General features: G+C 35.5%; 1 protein-coding gene across 1 annotated transcript in view; it reads left to right on the top strand.

The window, feature by feature from the left end:
* Window positions 1–6,122: 6,122 nt before the first annotated feature.
* The window catches only part of LOC128863602 (protein spaetzle 4), a 30,837-nt gene continuing 22,242 nt past the window's right edge, over window positions 6,123–14,717 (top strand). The window contains exon 1 of the mRNA XM_054102836.1: window positions 6,123–6,344. Within this exon, the coding sequence (XP_053958811.1) occupies window positions 6,294–6,344 (51 nt within the window). The 5' untranslated portion in view covers window positions 6,123–6,293. The remainder of the gene's footprint in view (window positions 6,345–14,717) is intronic.

The following is a 14,717-nucleotide window of genomic DNA, read 5'->3' as shown; positions in this document are numbered from 1 at the left end:
CGAATTATGACGCAGTTGCGGACAATAATTGAAAGAGAATATTTTTGAAAAATAAATGTCATGAATGGTTTAATTTGAACTTTCGTTGTTTTATTTCGATTTAAAATCCGATACTTCTAAATTTATTACCCTTTATAGGTATATATTTAGCGCTTACAACCTTTTTGGGTATTTGGCCGAGCTCCTCTTCGTATTTGTTGTGTGAGTGTTGCTGTTTTCCAGAAGTGCAGGGACAGTTTTAAGCCAACCTGAACGGCATATGTTTTTTTTTTGTTTTTGTGAGAAATTTTTTCTATCAATTGGTGTTTCGTGCCCAGAGTCTCGAACCTATACACTTTCGTCTACATTTTCCGCAAAACAATGAAATTTCAAAACAGACCCCAAAAGAGAATTGGAGAGAAGTTTAGTCTAGAATTACATAGTTTTCCTTCATCTTCCAAACACCCTGTGTCACACCAGACTGCTATGATTAGTGGAGATAACAATAAAAATATACAAACAAGGTGACTACGACTGTGAAATAGAAATAAAATCACGATGATAGTGAAATGCAGAAAAAGTACAAAACTGCTAAAAATAAATAAAATAAAAGTAAATTACAAATTAAAACAAAAATGAAGTGATTCTTAAGCAAACTGAGTCAAAATTGAAGACGAATGGGTAGGCGAAGACGAACTACGAAGAACGAGCAACGAAGACGCAGCAAATGACGACGCGCCAACTACCACTACTGACCTACTAAGGCGTGCAGGCGCGTTGGAGCGCGTTAATGCGGCGAAAACCACAACAACGCAGCAGCAAGTGTGCGCGCAAATGCGAAGAAAATTAAGAAAAAACAACAGAAGAGCCCATTGAGTGAAGCAAACGTACGGCACGTAAAAAGCGAAGAGCGTAAATTGAGGGGCAGGCAATGGAAAGGCAGCAGGAAGGCGACGGTTAGGGCATTTACCGAGATAATAAGCTGAGGATGACGTACGTGGAGTGGATAGGAGCAAGGAGGAGTATAGCAGGCGGAGTTTGATTGAAGTAACAAGATGTAGGCGAACGCAGCGACTAATCAGCTGAGCGCGCCACTGTGGAGGCTTACTAAGCAACAAAATATCATAATATGGCTACAACTCGTAGATGGCTGTGGATCTATATAAAATGTATACCATGTGCATAGCTGACTAACCGGCCAACTAACTAGACGGTCTGTTGGCGGTCTGTTGGTTTGAACATCTGGTCAACTGGCCATATGATCATCTGGCTGTCTAACTGTGGGCGAGTACATCTTCACTTCTTCGGCTTGCTTACGAAATTATGCTTACTTTTGCTCGTTACACACACTTCTAAAGGAAAAGGAAGAAAGAGTAGTAGATAGTAATAGAAGTAGTGTTAGTAGTAGTGGTGGTAGTGGCAGTATAGTAGGAAAAATAGTAGTAGTAGTGGTAGCAGTATTGGTGTTAAGCCTGAAAGACGCATTAAAGCAGCAACAACAACACGAACTGCAGATAATAAACACTTAAATATGTGCATACATTCATTCATTTATACATACATACATATATACACAAGCCGCCGCACATCACTCATCGCTGGTAAGCTACAGCGGCGCTAACAACAAGACAGATTTTTCTGTCTTTTCTCTTTATCTTTTTTTGCTTTCTTTGACGTGCTCTTGGATAGTTTTTTTGGTTTTTGTACAAACTTTGATGTTTTTTTTTGCTTTTTATTTTTGTAAATTTCTGTCATTGCTGCCCGCTGCGAATAATAAATAAGAAAAAGTTTTTCTTCAACGCGTAAATTGCAGAAAAGCATTTGTTTGATGAGCGCCTGAAGAGCAATAGAGGGCGGCTACAGGCGAGGCAGCAGACCCAGCAGCAGTGCTGCTGTTTGCGGTGGCGGCGTCAAAAATGACTCTGTAGAACACCAGCGCCTAATGCAGGCCCACACACACACACTTATTGGCTTCTATGTGAAGCCATTAATGCAGCCACACACATTCACCGGCACACATCTGTATGTACAAACAAACAGTCTCTCAAGCATTAGGAACCGCGCTTTTTACGACTGCCGCCTGCTTCACAGCCAGCGTACAGTGGCGCTACCAATGCTAACAGCTGAAAATGTCTGCCTGCATGCCCGCCATCTACTTTCCCACTCATCGCTACTTGCTAACTCTTATTGCCTAACTGAGACAGTCTTTGAGTCTTTCATATTGGCTTATTGGCCACCATTGCCATTACTATTCCCCGACTGCTGCTGCGGCTTCTGCTTCTGCTATCGCTGCGGCTTCTGCTTTGACTTTGGCTTTGGCTTTAGCTACTGCCATTGCAGCCACTTGCTTTATGCCTTATGGTCTCTGTTGCTTTGGTGGCGTTTGGTGTTTGCCGTACGCCGTTCGTCGTTCGTCGTTCGCCGTTCACTGCTGTCTACTGTGTGCCGTCTGCTGTCTGCCATTTGGTGTTGATGATGTTTTCGCCGCTGGTACGGCGCACAGTTGTAAACGTGAGTGCCAAGCGTGTGAACGTGATTTTCTTCTCTTTTTTCCCAACCGCGTCGTACTACATTTGCCATTTAGTTATTCTGTGAATTGCTAGCAGGAAGTGTTCATGAAATAAAAATCGGGCAGAAAAAAAAATACGTTACATAAATTAAATACTCATAAAAGGGAATTAAGGTGGAATATATGTACGTATGTATGTATGTAGTGGACATATGTGTATTTGAAACGAAGTAAAGTGAAGTGAAATGAAATGAAATGAAATGCAATGCGCGTAGTTAGAAAAGTGGCAAAATTTGTAGTGGAGAAATTCGTGTTGTTGTTAAGGTAACTTTGTGATGAACGAAGAGCAAGAAAATAAATTAAACGGTAAATCAACAGTGAAACTGATTTCAATAGTATGTAATAATAAAATCATAATATTTTGATGTATATTTTGTTATCTGAAGCCAAAGTGTTCGGCGAAAAAAATTTTCAATTCAGCTTTAACAGGAGCCTCAACTTTAAATGTCAACTAAAAATGCCGTATACTATGGATTTACTAATAAATAAGAAATATTAATGAAATTATTTGGAAAAAAAAATCAAAAGTGATGTATATTTATGTTGGTATTCTGTGAAATGTATCTATTGGATATTCAGTTTAAAATTACCCACCAAAAAAATCGTCCCAAAAGCGAGTATAAAAAAATGTGTCACAATTTCAGTCACATAAATTAAAAACTAGCCTCAATTGCATAGCTCTAAATTATCAGGCGGATAAGCATAAACATAAAAAAAATATAAAAATATAATAATAGTGCACTGGCACATCCTAGAAAGATTTCTGATTTTTGTATTAACATAAAACGTGCTCAATAAATTTTTGGCGAATGCTCCTGAAGTAATATTCCTTGGACTAATTTAAACCCGGTAATGTTGCGGTAACTTGAAACAAACTGTCGTGGCACCATTCCTTTAAAGTTGCTTAGGTGCCGTGCTTCCTCCAATTTGTGATGTGCGTCTTGATGTTTTCCAACGAATAGAGAAATCTGCAGTTTTATTCCACCTTCGAGTGGCAGATAAGTATTTAGGAGAAGTATTTTAATGACAGAATGCACTCTAAGGTGTGCCATTGGCTGTCGTGGCAGTTGTTGAAGTCGCAGTAGCCGAAGTGGCAGTTCTTGGCCATAATTTACTCAGTGTCATTGGAATATAGACCCGACAGTCACAGAGGAACTAACATGAAAACTGAAATACCTCGCTTAAACAATAAAGCTTTTGTTACCTCTACAGTTTCATCGTCAATAATTCTGAATAGATGGACTGATTCTCAGTTGTATAAGGGTACCAACCTACCCAATCCTCTTTCTTTTCTAGAACTGTCCAATCAAATAATTTACTATTTCAATATATTCAATGTTGCAGCTCTTAGAAAAAGAAACTTTCGGGCACTCCTGCGACATTTCTGAACTACTAACTGGAACTGTATATAAGATTTAAAAGCATATCTTCAGACTTATAAGGATTTTGAAAACATTTTTGGAGTATATATTCAGAATATATTGTAGTAACATACCATTTTCAGTATTTATTATTTCCTATGGTTTCTGGGAGCAACCAAGGGCTACATCAAATTCCTTCCTTTCTGATCTGTTCTATGCCAGCCTCTTAGCTTCATTTCAAGTTAAACTCATGGCCTTTCTTATCTATGGATGCCTTGGGGGTTCCACTCAATTGCAGCTCTTGTTAGGTCATCACATTGCCCACGCAGGACGTGGTCAATCTAACCCCATTTTCTTCTGCAAATCTCAAAGACTATTGTGGCTTGCTGAGTTGTTCTTCACAGATCAGCATTAGAGGTTGTGTTTGGCCAAAAGATTTTCAGGATTTCGCGAAGGCATCGATTAGTGAAAACATTCCACGTTTCACAGGCTTAGGCTTAAGATGGTTTGAGATTAGAATTACAGATCTTCAGCTTTATGCGTTACGAAATGTGTGATTCTTTTCAGCTTCGAACTAGGGAGCCGAATGTTGCTGGAGCTCCCCTAATACAAATAGCACAATTTAAGTACCTAAATTAAGCGCTTAAAAGCATGTTATAGGTTGCTCTACTTATAAGTATAAATACTAGCTGAACTTCTACAGCAAATTTCAAGTATCTGGAAGATCATATAAATATTTGAAGTGCAGATTCACCAAAAATAAAACAAATCCAGGTATTCCTACCTTTTATTTCCCCTCCCGTTTTGAAATTGTTTCACTATAGGTCAGCCTTCCATATTCTCATATAAACCATTTCAGTGACAGGATGCCCGATTTTATCCCTATGAACTTTTTTCTGTGGAGTACCACAAAAATGAAGTCTATGAAATAAACCCAGCGACCATCTCAACACTAAAAACAATATTTTTCGTGCGATTAATGGCACACCGACATCACTTCTTCAGCCAAGATCACAGCTAACAAGTGAAGTCACAAACCTTCATGGTCACAGAAAGCTAACCGTTTTGTTCTATAGGATAGTATATTCCATTTAATACCAAAGTTGAATTTAATATTGGTAAAGCAAAAGTTCCAGCAAGTTTCCATTAAGCAAAAAAAAAAACGATCACAATTAAAGCTAATCGTAAAGGTATATCACTAAAACTACCAACCTTTGGAGCCGAAGACAGTATTTTTTCTGCAATTCATGAATTTTGGTTTTGGTTTTAATTTTGGTCATCCATGCTGCTATTCCTGCTACTATTTCATTGGCAAGGAACTCAGTCAAAGGAAATATCTTTTAATGCCTCCAATGGGATCAAGATTAACTTCAATTTATTGAGTGCTTCTATGCATTCTAAAATCTAAATAAAATATATCTGCCGTTCGAAGACGGCTTGAAACGGCTTGAAACTGTACGTCCCTCCACTTGTAGAAAAACATCAAGACGCTCGCCACAAATAGGAGAATTTTCTCTGCCAAACACCCAAAAAGGGTGTACGTGCCTATATATACTTTACTCACTTAGACCAGTTACCCTCTGTAGTTTAATATCACTTAACCACCACAAAAAGGGTGTACGCGTCAATTATATATATAACCTATCTGATGTTGAACAGCTTGCCTAATACTGACACTTCATCTTTCACTTTGACTTTTTCTTTACCTCGAGGTCTAATTACTTCAGCTTGAATGTTTTTGATTATGCGGTACTGTTAGAAGAGTGGAACAGAAACTGTTTTTGAGTCATTTGTAAACTGTATCAGTTGCATCAGAAGCCATATGCTCCGATGAGAGAAATAAGAAGCGTTGCTCTTGTTTAAGTACCAAAAATCGTAGAGGGAAAAAGTGTGCTAATTTATCTACAACTGGTACTGAAGTATAACTTAGAAAAGTACGAGAACTTATTTTAGCTGGAAAAAATATCAAAACAATAACATTAATAAATTCAAAGCTCTTTTAAAATTTTAACTAAACCTGCAAATGATAATACACCAACAAATTCTGATTCACAGGACTTAAATAGATATCGAAAATAATTGTTTATAAAAGTGCTTCCAACACTCGCAACACCATCACTAGCATATGATACATATATAATTTATACATTTAACTGTACAATATTTTAAGTTTATTAAACTTATAGATGCTTTTCGAGTTGAATGACTTCGTACTTTAAATATATTGCTAAAGAAAAGCAACGAAAAGTCACGTCAAAGTGCAGCTTTTGTAATGAAATTATTATAGAAAAATTATACAGAAACAAATAAAGTGATTCAAATTAAAAAATTACAATTAAACTCCAGCAGAAGCTTCGGGTGCGACAACAACAATACGAAACACAATGGAATATATAAATATGGATAAACGTTTTAAAATATCGAAGACGTTAATTGTAAGTAAAAAAAAAGTATTTTGCAAATTTCCCACATTGACCAAAGTTCCCACGCTGCGTTTATCGTACTTTTGTGTATATGTAGAAGTAGAAGTTAAATGGACACAAGTTTGAAAGCGAGTTCGTAGCTTAAGTCTTTTGTTGGTTAATAACTAGCAATGAGCTGAAGGGAGAAATCTTCATTGTGTTAAAATGAAAGAGTAATGGCATTATTGAAAGCAATAATAATTGGATTTAATATTGTTCTGTATTATTATTAAAATTTCTTTTTTTTCTACTAATCTTACTAAATTTACTATGAATCTATTGCTCGTATTTACAAACACCAAAGTGAGAAGCGATGAAACTCTATTTTAAAAATAAGTTCACCATCAAAAAACTCATTCATTTTATTCATTATTATTATAATAAAAATTAATTTTTAAATAAATTCATTTTTAAATAAATTTTTTTTATAATACTATGAAGATATTTTTGGACTAGCCCACGTTGACTTAATACACAAAATATTGTGTACATTTCAACAATTGAGAAGAGATGAGCAGAATTTGAATGCATTTTAATTTTTTCCTTTTCATTACATTTATTGTCTAAAGTCTATGGTTACCAAACCTTATCACTTAGAAGTTGAAAATGACTTAAAGATCACACTTAAAAGTAATTTGATTCCAGCTTAGATAAAAATAGAGATCTGTAAAGAGCACACTCAAGATCGAGAATACTAAAGATTCTTTAATTTCATTAAGAGTCCTAGTAATGAGTACATAATTTAAATAATTTAATGTAAAACTTGTAACTTGTAGCGGAAAGTGAAAACGCACCCTAGAGACATATAGAGGTTTTCAGTAAGAGCGCTTCAACTTTTGAACTTTTTTGAATAAAACACAAACGGTTTGACTTTTTTAACTAATTTTTTTTTATTATCGAGTTTGAACATATACATTTAAGTATGAAATTCGATTTCTTTTGCATGACCACCGCGTGCACGTTTTACGAAGTCCAATCGTTGACCACTCTTTTGCATAAATCGGCCGAAATTCCAGCAATTTCGCGTTCAATATTGGCTCTGAGCTCACAAATCGTCGCCGGCTTGTTACTGTAGACCAATGACTTCACATAACCCCAAAACGGGACGGCTTGTTAAATGGACCGTAAAATGGCCGTAATGCTCTTAAAGTAGCAGCAACAGAACGATTATTTTCATAAAAAGTTTGCACGATTTGCAATCGTTGCTCAAGTGTGTAGCGTTCCATGATGAAATGTATACTAATGAAGTTTACAAATGACAAGCGAAAAATAAAAAATATTGCGTCGTTCGCCCTCCCTATCAGAAAAAAGTTGAAGCGCACCTATTGAACAACCCTATATATACACTTAAAGAGGGAAGTACTCAAAGGTGCACAAAATGGGCTCAATACTTCTCCTATAAAAAGTACACAATTAAGAGTCGATCACTTCGCATACTGCGATCAACAACTCTAGCGGCCAATAAAGAGACCTAACATTGACGATTTATTTTCATAGCGTGGAAAAAATACTGGAAGTATAGTTCGGAGGGTTTATGTTATATATTTTTCATACTTACACACTTGTGCACAAACATAAAATCGAGTTAGAAATGTATGGGGCACACATTTTTTATTGGATGTTTGACCGAGCTCCTCCTCCTCCTTCTCCTATTTGTGACGCGCGTCTTGATATTGTTCCACAAATGGAGAGACCTGCACTCTTAAGCCGACTCCGAACGGCAGATGGTTTGTCATTGCCTGCCAAGAGGCGACTGCTATTAGCTTTATTTAACTTTTTCTATCATTTAATATTTCATGCTTGGAGATTAGAACCTTGTAGAAGTACGTCCGTCTGTAAATCAGTCCTTGCACTTGATAACTTGAACCAGAATTAATATATTTCAAGGAAATGGGCGCAATCGGAAATGGGTGCAACGAAGTTAGGTTCGGACCGAATTTAGCTTTCCTTAATTGTTGTCTTTTCGTTCTAATGTAATGTTCTAATGGCTAAATTTTTAGCAGAAAAAGTGGATATAAAATTGGTATAAAAAATTACAATACATTCAGTAAACGGTAAACAGTAAAACGGTAATGCACTTTCAAATGAAATGCTATGTACGAGCTTGTGAAATTTCGACAGCATTGGCGAAATCAGCCCAGTTTGAGAGAAATTATTTCAAAAACAAGGGGTCTCAAGTCCTCCAAGCATTCACGAGCAACTGCGAGGCAATGCGACAAAATTGGGCATTGAGTCTTGTAAGAAGTTGTTCCTCTGTAAGACGAATTTAATATGGTTTTAAAATAGTTAAAAAAAAAATACATATTTACAATCGTTCTGTAATGTACTCTTAAATATTTTATAATCCGGCATCCATTTCTACTATTAATCCTCATATTTTATGTTCCTATTCACATGTCTCATTTATCCTACAGCTCATTTTGATTTTGTTTTGGAAATTAATAAAAATGACTACCAAAATTCTTACTTTAACTTTCAACTAGCTTTCGATCGTATAACCGTCCCATCAGGCTGTTTGTGCGTGTTTATTATTTTTATTATCTTATTTTAAATATTTGTTTATTGATTTATTTTCATTCATTTATAACAAATTTAGGTCGTTCATTTTAAGTTGAAATTTCTTATTCCACATTGTGGCGCATTTTACGTAAAGATCTTGGCTTACGCTATTAAAAAATCAATTTAGTTCAAAACCATTTGATGCCTCGAAGCTTCTCTGATTGAGCTCTGAATAAGTTTTATATAATCTTTAAATAAAATAACTAGTCAACCAATTATTTAGATAAAATTCGCCATGAATAATTCCTAAGGTCAGTTAAAAGTGCCGTTCCACCTTTTATGAATGATACGAGTTTCAATTGTGTATTTTCGCTATAATCACCTTGGCATACTCACCTCTTGAGAGAACTCTTTTCCAACACTCACTCAGTAGAGTTTAGTCAGATTAATTACATATGTGTGTATGTATGTAAGTATGCAGTTTGTAATTGGAATTTCTGTTTCACATCTCCCAACAAAAATACTTTTACTAAAGTAAATACTTTCCACACAATGGCTTAGCTACACAATTAATCACGTGCATACAAATAAGAACCAAATGCAAACAACAAAAAACAAAGCCAACAACACCAACCGCATAAGCTTAGCATATTTGCGCCGCATGACTACGCAATCATTTTCATTTCAGTTTTTATTCATATTTTTGCTTTTCCCTTTCCAATTTTTTTTCTCTTTTTTATTTATTTACTTATCTTTTTCACTTACGCTCCTTTTATCGTGCATATACTCAATGTACGTATGTGTATGTGAATGCATGAATAGTATTTGTTTTTGTTTTTTTGTTTATACAAAAAAATTTCACTTTCTTTAGCAATGCGAATGTGAGCACCAAAGTGAAGTGTTTACGCACATAAAAAACAACAAAAACAACAAAGCTACAAAAGCCAACAACGGAATTGAATGCGTTGATATGATAGCGGTGAGAGGCGCAGGGCATAGCAGTGAGCAAAAGAGCGTCAGTTGTGTGATGTATATGCGGGCGCATATAGGCACGTACGCGTACATACGTTTATACATACACAAATGATCCATAAATGGATAGCTGTTTGTTGAGCAATGCAAAGAATAAATCACCATACCTACAATATTTGGTGCGCTTTGGCTGCTTGAATGGCCAGCGATTTGAGTTTGTCATATATTTTCGCTGCGTACCATTCTTTATTTTACTATTTTTTTTTTAATTAATATTATATTTTTTAGTTATATATACATATATAAATGCTGAGCACAAAAAAAGTAAATTTGTATTTACGAAAATCACCACAAGGGACTTAGCTTAGTTTATTAACTCGTTTTTTTTTCTTTCTTTTTTTTATGCAATATAAAATTGGTCTGGTAGTGAAATTAAATGTCGTCAACTGAGTCAGCTGCTAATTTTTATTTTTTTTTTGTGCTACATTTTTATTTTTATTTATTTTTTTTAAGATTCGATTTGCATAGTTTTGGTGGCAGTGAAGCCGTGTTTGCGAAATCAACCACTTTTTGCCTAAATTTTGGTTATGCTAAGTGAATAAAAAGTATACCAAAATCTATTTTGGATATTTCTCAAACCCTTTTGAGCTTCATTAGCTTAAAAAGGTATCCAAAAATCATGTCAACATAAAAGTCACTTAGCGTATGAGATAAGCTTGAGGCTTTAAAATGAAACTACTAGCGTTGCTCAGTGTACGGAGTGCGACCAATTACTGCAAACGCTTGCAAACTGATCTAACTAAGGTGTGTGTTAGAGAGTGTGGTGTAAAATAAATTTTTCTATTATAAGATTTGAGAAGGTCTTTTTTCAGAAGCTAATTCATTTTGTTGGTTTAGAGTTAAGAGCACAGGCAGAGAGCTTTTGGATTTTTCAGCCACTGGTGAAGCGGCTCACAGTCCACCCTTTACTGTATAAACATCGTTAGTATGGAACACAAAGTACTAAATGCACTATGATTTTTGATTAGCTGAAATGAATATAAAATAATGTTATTACATTAATTTTAAGGAATTCATATTGGGATTTGTCTGAGCTTGGGAAGAGTATAAGCTGACACTTTTCACCTAAACTTTAATATCGTCGGAGGATTATTGGTAATTTAAAAGGGCGATAAGGTATTTAAACTTGTTATTTGCATTGAATGCGTAGCATCTTGAGAGTATTCTATAAAAGTTGTAATCCAAAAATGGAGACAAATTTAAGAAGTTATGAATATTTGAGTGGGCGTTGCTCCATTCCGCGTTTCTATTCCTGCTCTACTTTAAAACTTTTTCTGAAACTTGTAATTTTTGAGACACGTGTAGTTTTTGAGACACGCAGAAGTAGGTAACTCAAAATCTACTGGATCAATCAATTAGAGCAAAATTCACGTAAGGAACTCTATTCCTGCTCAAATTTAAAGTGTTCTTCTGCAATATGTTCTGCAAATATTTTAGAAATCGATGTATGCAAGTTATTCAAAATCTACGAGATCCATCGTTTTGAAGTTGCATTCAGTACTTTTTCACATAATTTACCAAATATCCCTGGGTTATTTCTCCTTTTTTTATCAGTTAATGAGCTTAGAATAACAAAATAGCTCAATTTTTTTGTAAAAAAAACGATTTTTTTGACACCCGAATGTTACCAAAAAGTTAAAAATGCGAAAAGAAACCCACTCAGGGATACCTCGAGAAATATCTCTCCTAAAAAATGTATTTTTATTATTTTTTCACCTCAGATTATTCTTGTGAGATTGGTGATGTACACCACAAAACATCTTATTTTCGACTCCACACATTTATTCTCACTCACTTAATTTTGAATATTTTGCAATAAAAATTTAGGAAAATTTTGCTCAAATGTTGCGTTATTATATGAAAATTACCTGAATAAACTGATAATGTAATAATACTAATCTGTAGTGCCAAAAAAATGCTTGCTTTTTTCACCTAATAATTAACCTTTCCCTTTGATTAGGTTACTAAATGCGTATCTTAATAATTCCTTTTTTCTTAATAAAAGTAACTCTTTTACACGTAACGGTCGAAAATGAATGGCAATATAACTACTAACCGAAAAAAAAACAGCTGTCTTACTATCTAATATGATATTAAATTTACAGGTTCGCGTCTTAAGTCTTTCCTCTTACATATGTAATTACTTAGAAGCAATCTCGAAAATATTATATATTTAAACTTTTCCGTACACTTTCAACTTACCAGTTCAGCTCTGGTTAAGCTACCGCTAATTACTAAGTCTACCGCTACTTATGTATTGTATGTTGCAATTGATTTCACTTAAGTACAGAGTAGATGCCACTTAACTACCACTTACATGCATTCATACATACATGCACACATTTACTGCAGAGGCTTACTTAGCCAAAATGGTCATTAACGTTTTGTAGATCAACGATTTTAAAAAGTTCAATAAAATTCTCCGAACATTTCTAATAATAACCTTTCTTCTTTCTTTTCCCACACAAACAACAACTGCAAGTTTTTGCTCTTAGCTCCCATTTCGACTGAAACACAGATAAAATTTCACCAGCTGCTCGTTGCTTGAATTGCTAAATTTGGTTAAGTGTAACAGCAAGTTGACAGCTGCACACACATACTTATATACATGTATGTGGTTATTACTTTTTTGCTTTGGTTTCTACTCCATTACACATCGGGCCTCCTTATTCGCAGATAAATAATTCATTTAGCAACATCAATTCGATAGATCGTCAATTGCAATGGTGGTGGTGGTGATGATTGTAATGATGGTAAATAGAATAAAATTAGATGAACAAATGAATTGGAAAGCAATTGCTGATCCACATGCGCATACAAACACTTGGGAAAATACTACAAACAGATTCAACAAAAAATATGAGAGCATAGAAATAACGGGCCAATTTGTGAAAGGGCAAAGGGAAAAAAAGAAGTGAAACCTTTAACTAACCTTTTGGCAGTGCCTGGATTTATCTTCCAAGCTGACAATTAATTTTTTATAATGAATTCCATGTATGTATATGGAGTACCCTTACTTCCCTACATTATCGCTACCTCTACTGCCGCATTTAGCGATAAGTGTCAGTAGAGTAGGTAATCTGGAAACCGATTTCGGCCGCTATTCTCGCAACGTTAAGGAAACATGAAAGCTTCGGGTGCCACCCCTGCCACTTTTAACAAAGTAATAATACGAATTTTTTGAGGTTAAAATAAGCACTAGATATACATAAAAAGGTTGATTTCATCCGCACTTAGACTTCCCTTATTTTTTATTTTTTTTTTGTGTGGCAATAAAATTTTGATTTAATGAGCTTCAATAAAAGCAAATTTAATTCCTTTACAACTTTATTAAAAATTATGTGCAATCTGTCTTCTATAGGCTCAAAACGCATACCTCGATGCGGCTCGAGTAATTTTAGTTTAGGAAATGAAAAAAGTCAGTCGGAGTCATATCCGAAGAAAGCAGTGATTGTGCAGTGCTATTCGTTAAATTTCGAAGCAGAAACTCGTTCAACATTCAAAGAACTTTTCCAAAAATGTTTGTGTTTTTTACGGATTTGCTTTATCAATAATATTTTTTATTTATAATATTAACTGACCTTTTCTTACCTTTTGTATTTTGACATTCGCTTTCAATTTGAAAAATATATTCAATTCCTTACTTTTTTATTATACCACATCGATCAATACGTTCCCGGAAAAACCCCATTTGATGATCTAAGGCAACTGATTTGAGTTATGTCTTGTTGAGTTCTGTTTATTTGTTTCTGTTAGGTTGCCACATGCCCACGGGATAATCCTAACACCTTGGCGGTGAGCAAATGCTGTCGCCCTGCGCAGGTAAAAATTCCTGCCGCAAACGTGCTGAAAGGCACGAGGACTTAGGGCTGACACCCCCATTTCACGTAAAAAACAATAAGCCATGACACCTTCACGAAAGCCTCGGATAAAGTACAACCCCATCTATAGACGACCCACGCAACGTTTAAAGGTCAACGATGTAAAATTCGGTTCATGGAATGTACGCACTATGTTGCAACCTGGAAAAATGGTGGACTACCAATGCGGATTTCGTAGAGGCAAGTCTACAATCAACCAATGTTTCGTTCTTAGCCAAATGTTTGAAAAACACTATGAATACGGGCTAGATGTTCACTGCCTGTTCATTGATTTCAAACAAGCCCTCGACTGTGTTAAAGAGATAGGATCCAGCACATATTGCTTATTCTTGGAATACCTGCCAAACTAATAAGGCTCGTTAGCGCAACGCTCACAAATGCACAAGCAAAAGTGATCATTCAAGGGAAGCTCACAGTCGTTCCCTATAGAAACAGTCATATTCAATTTGATGCGGCACTTTGTCGTAAGGGAAGTCAACAAAGGTGGTACCTTGATAACTAAAACAACCCAAATATGTGCTTATGCAGAAGACATCGCTATTTTCTCAAGAAATAGGAATGACTTAAAAGAAGTTTTCCTAAAAATCAACAGAATTGCGAACGATATTGGCCTTTTTGTAAACGAGGGCAAAACCAAATATCTGTTGAAATCGAGGCGGCCTGCACAGATGCCAAATTTCCATGTGGGAGCCTATACTTTTGAAGCAGTGCAGCGTTTTAAGTACCTAGGAGTTATGTTCGCATGTAGCGGTGATTCAACTTCCACCGTCAGGGATCGAATCAACGCCGCCAACAAAGCGTATTACGCCCACCTTAACTTGTTCAAGTCCCGACTTTTGTCTAAAGCTACAAAGTTCACTATGTACACGACTCTTATTCGACCAATCCTAATATCCTCTTAAGGTTGATGATTGCTCGCATGGAAAGAAAACTT

Source organism: Anastrepha ludens, chromosome 5, assembly GCF_028408465.1.
Source record: "Anastrepha ludens isolate Willacy chromosome 5, idAnaLude1.1, whole genome shotgun sequence".
NCBI lineage: Eukaryota > Metazoa > Arthropoda > Insecta > Diptera > Tephritidae > Anastrepha > Anastrepha ludens.
Note: the sequence above shows the minus strand (reverse complement) of the source record. Positions and strands in the feature narration are given on the sequence as shown.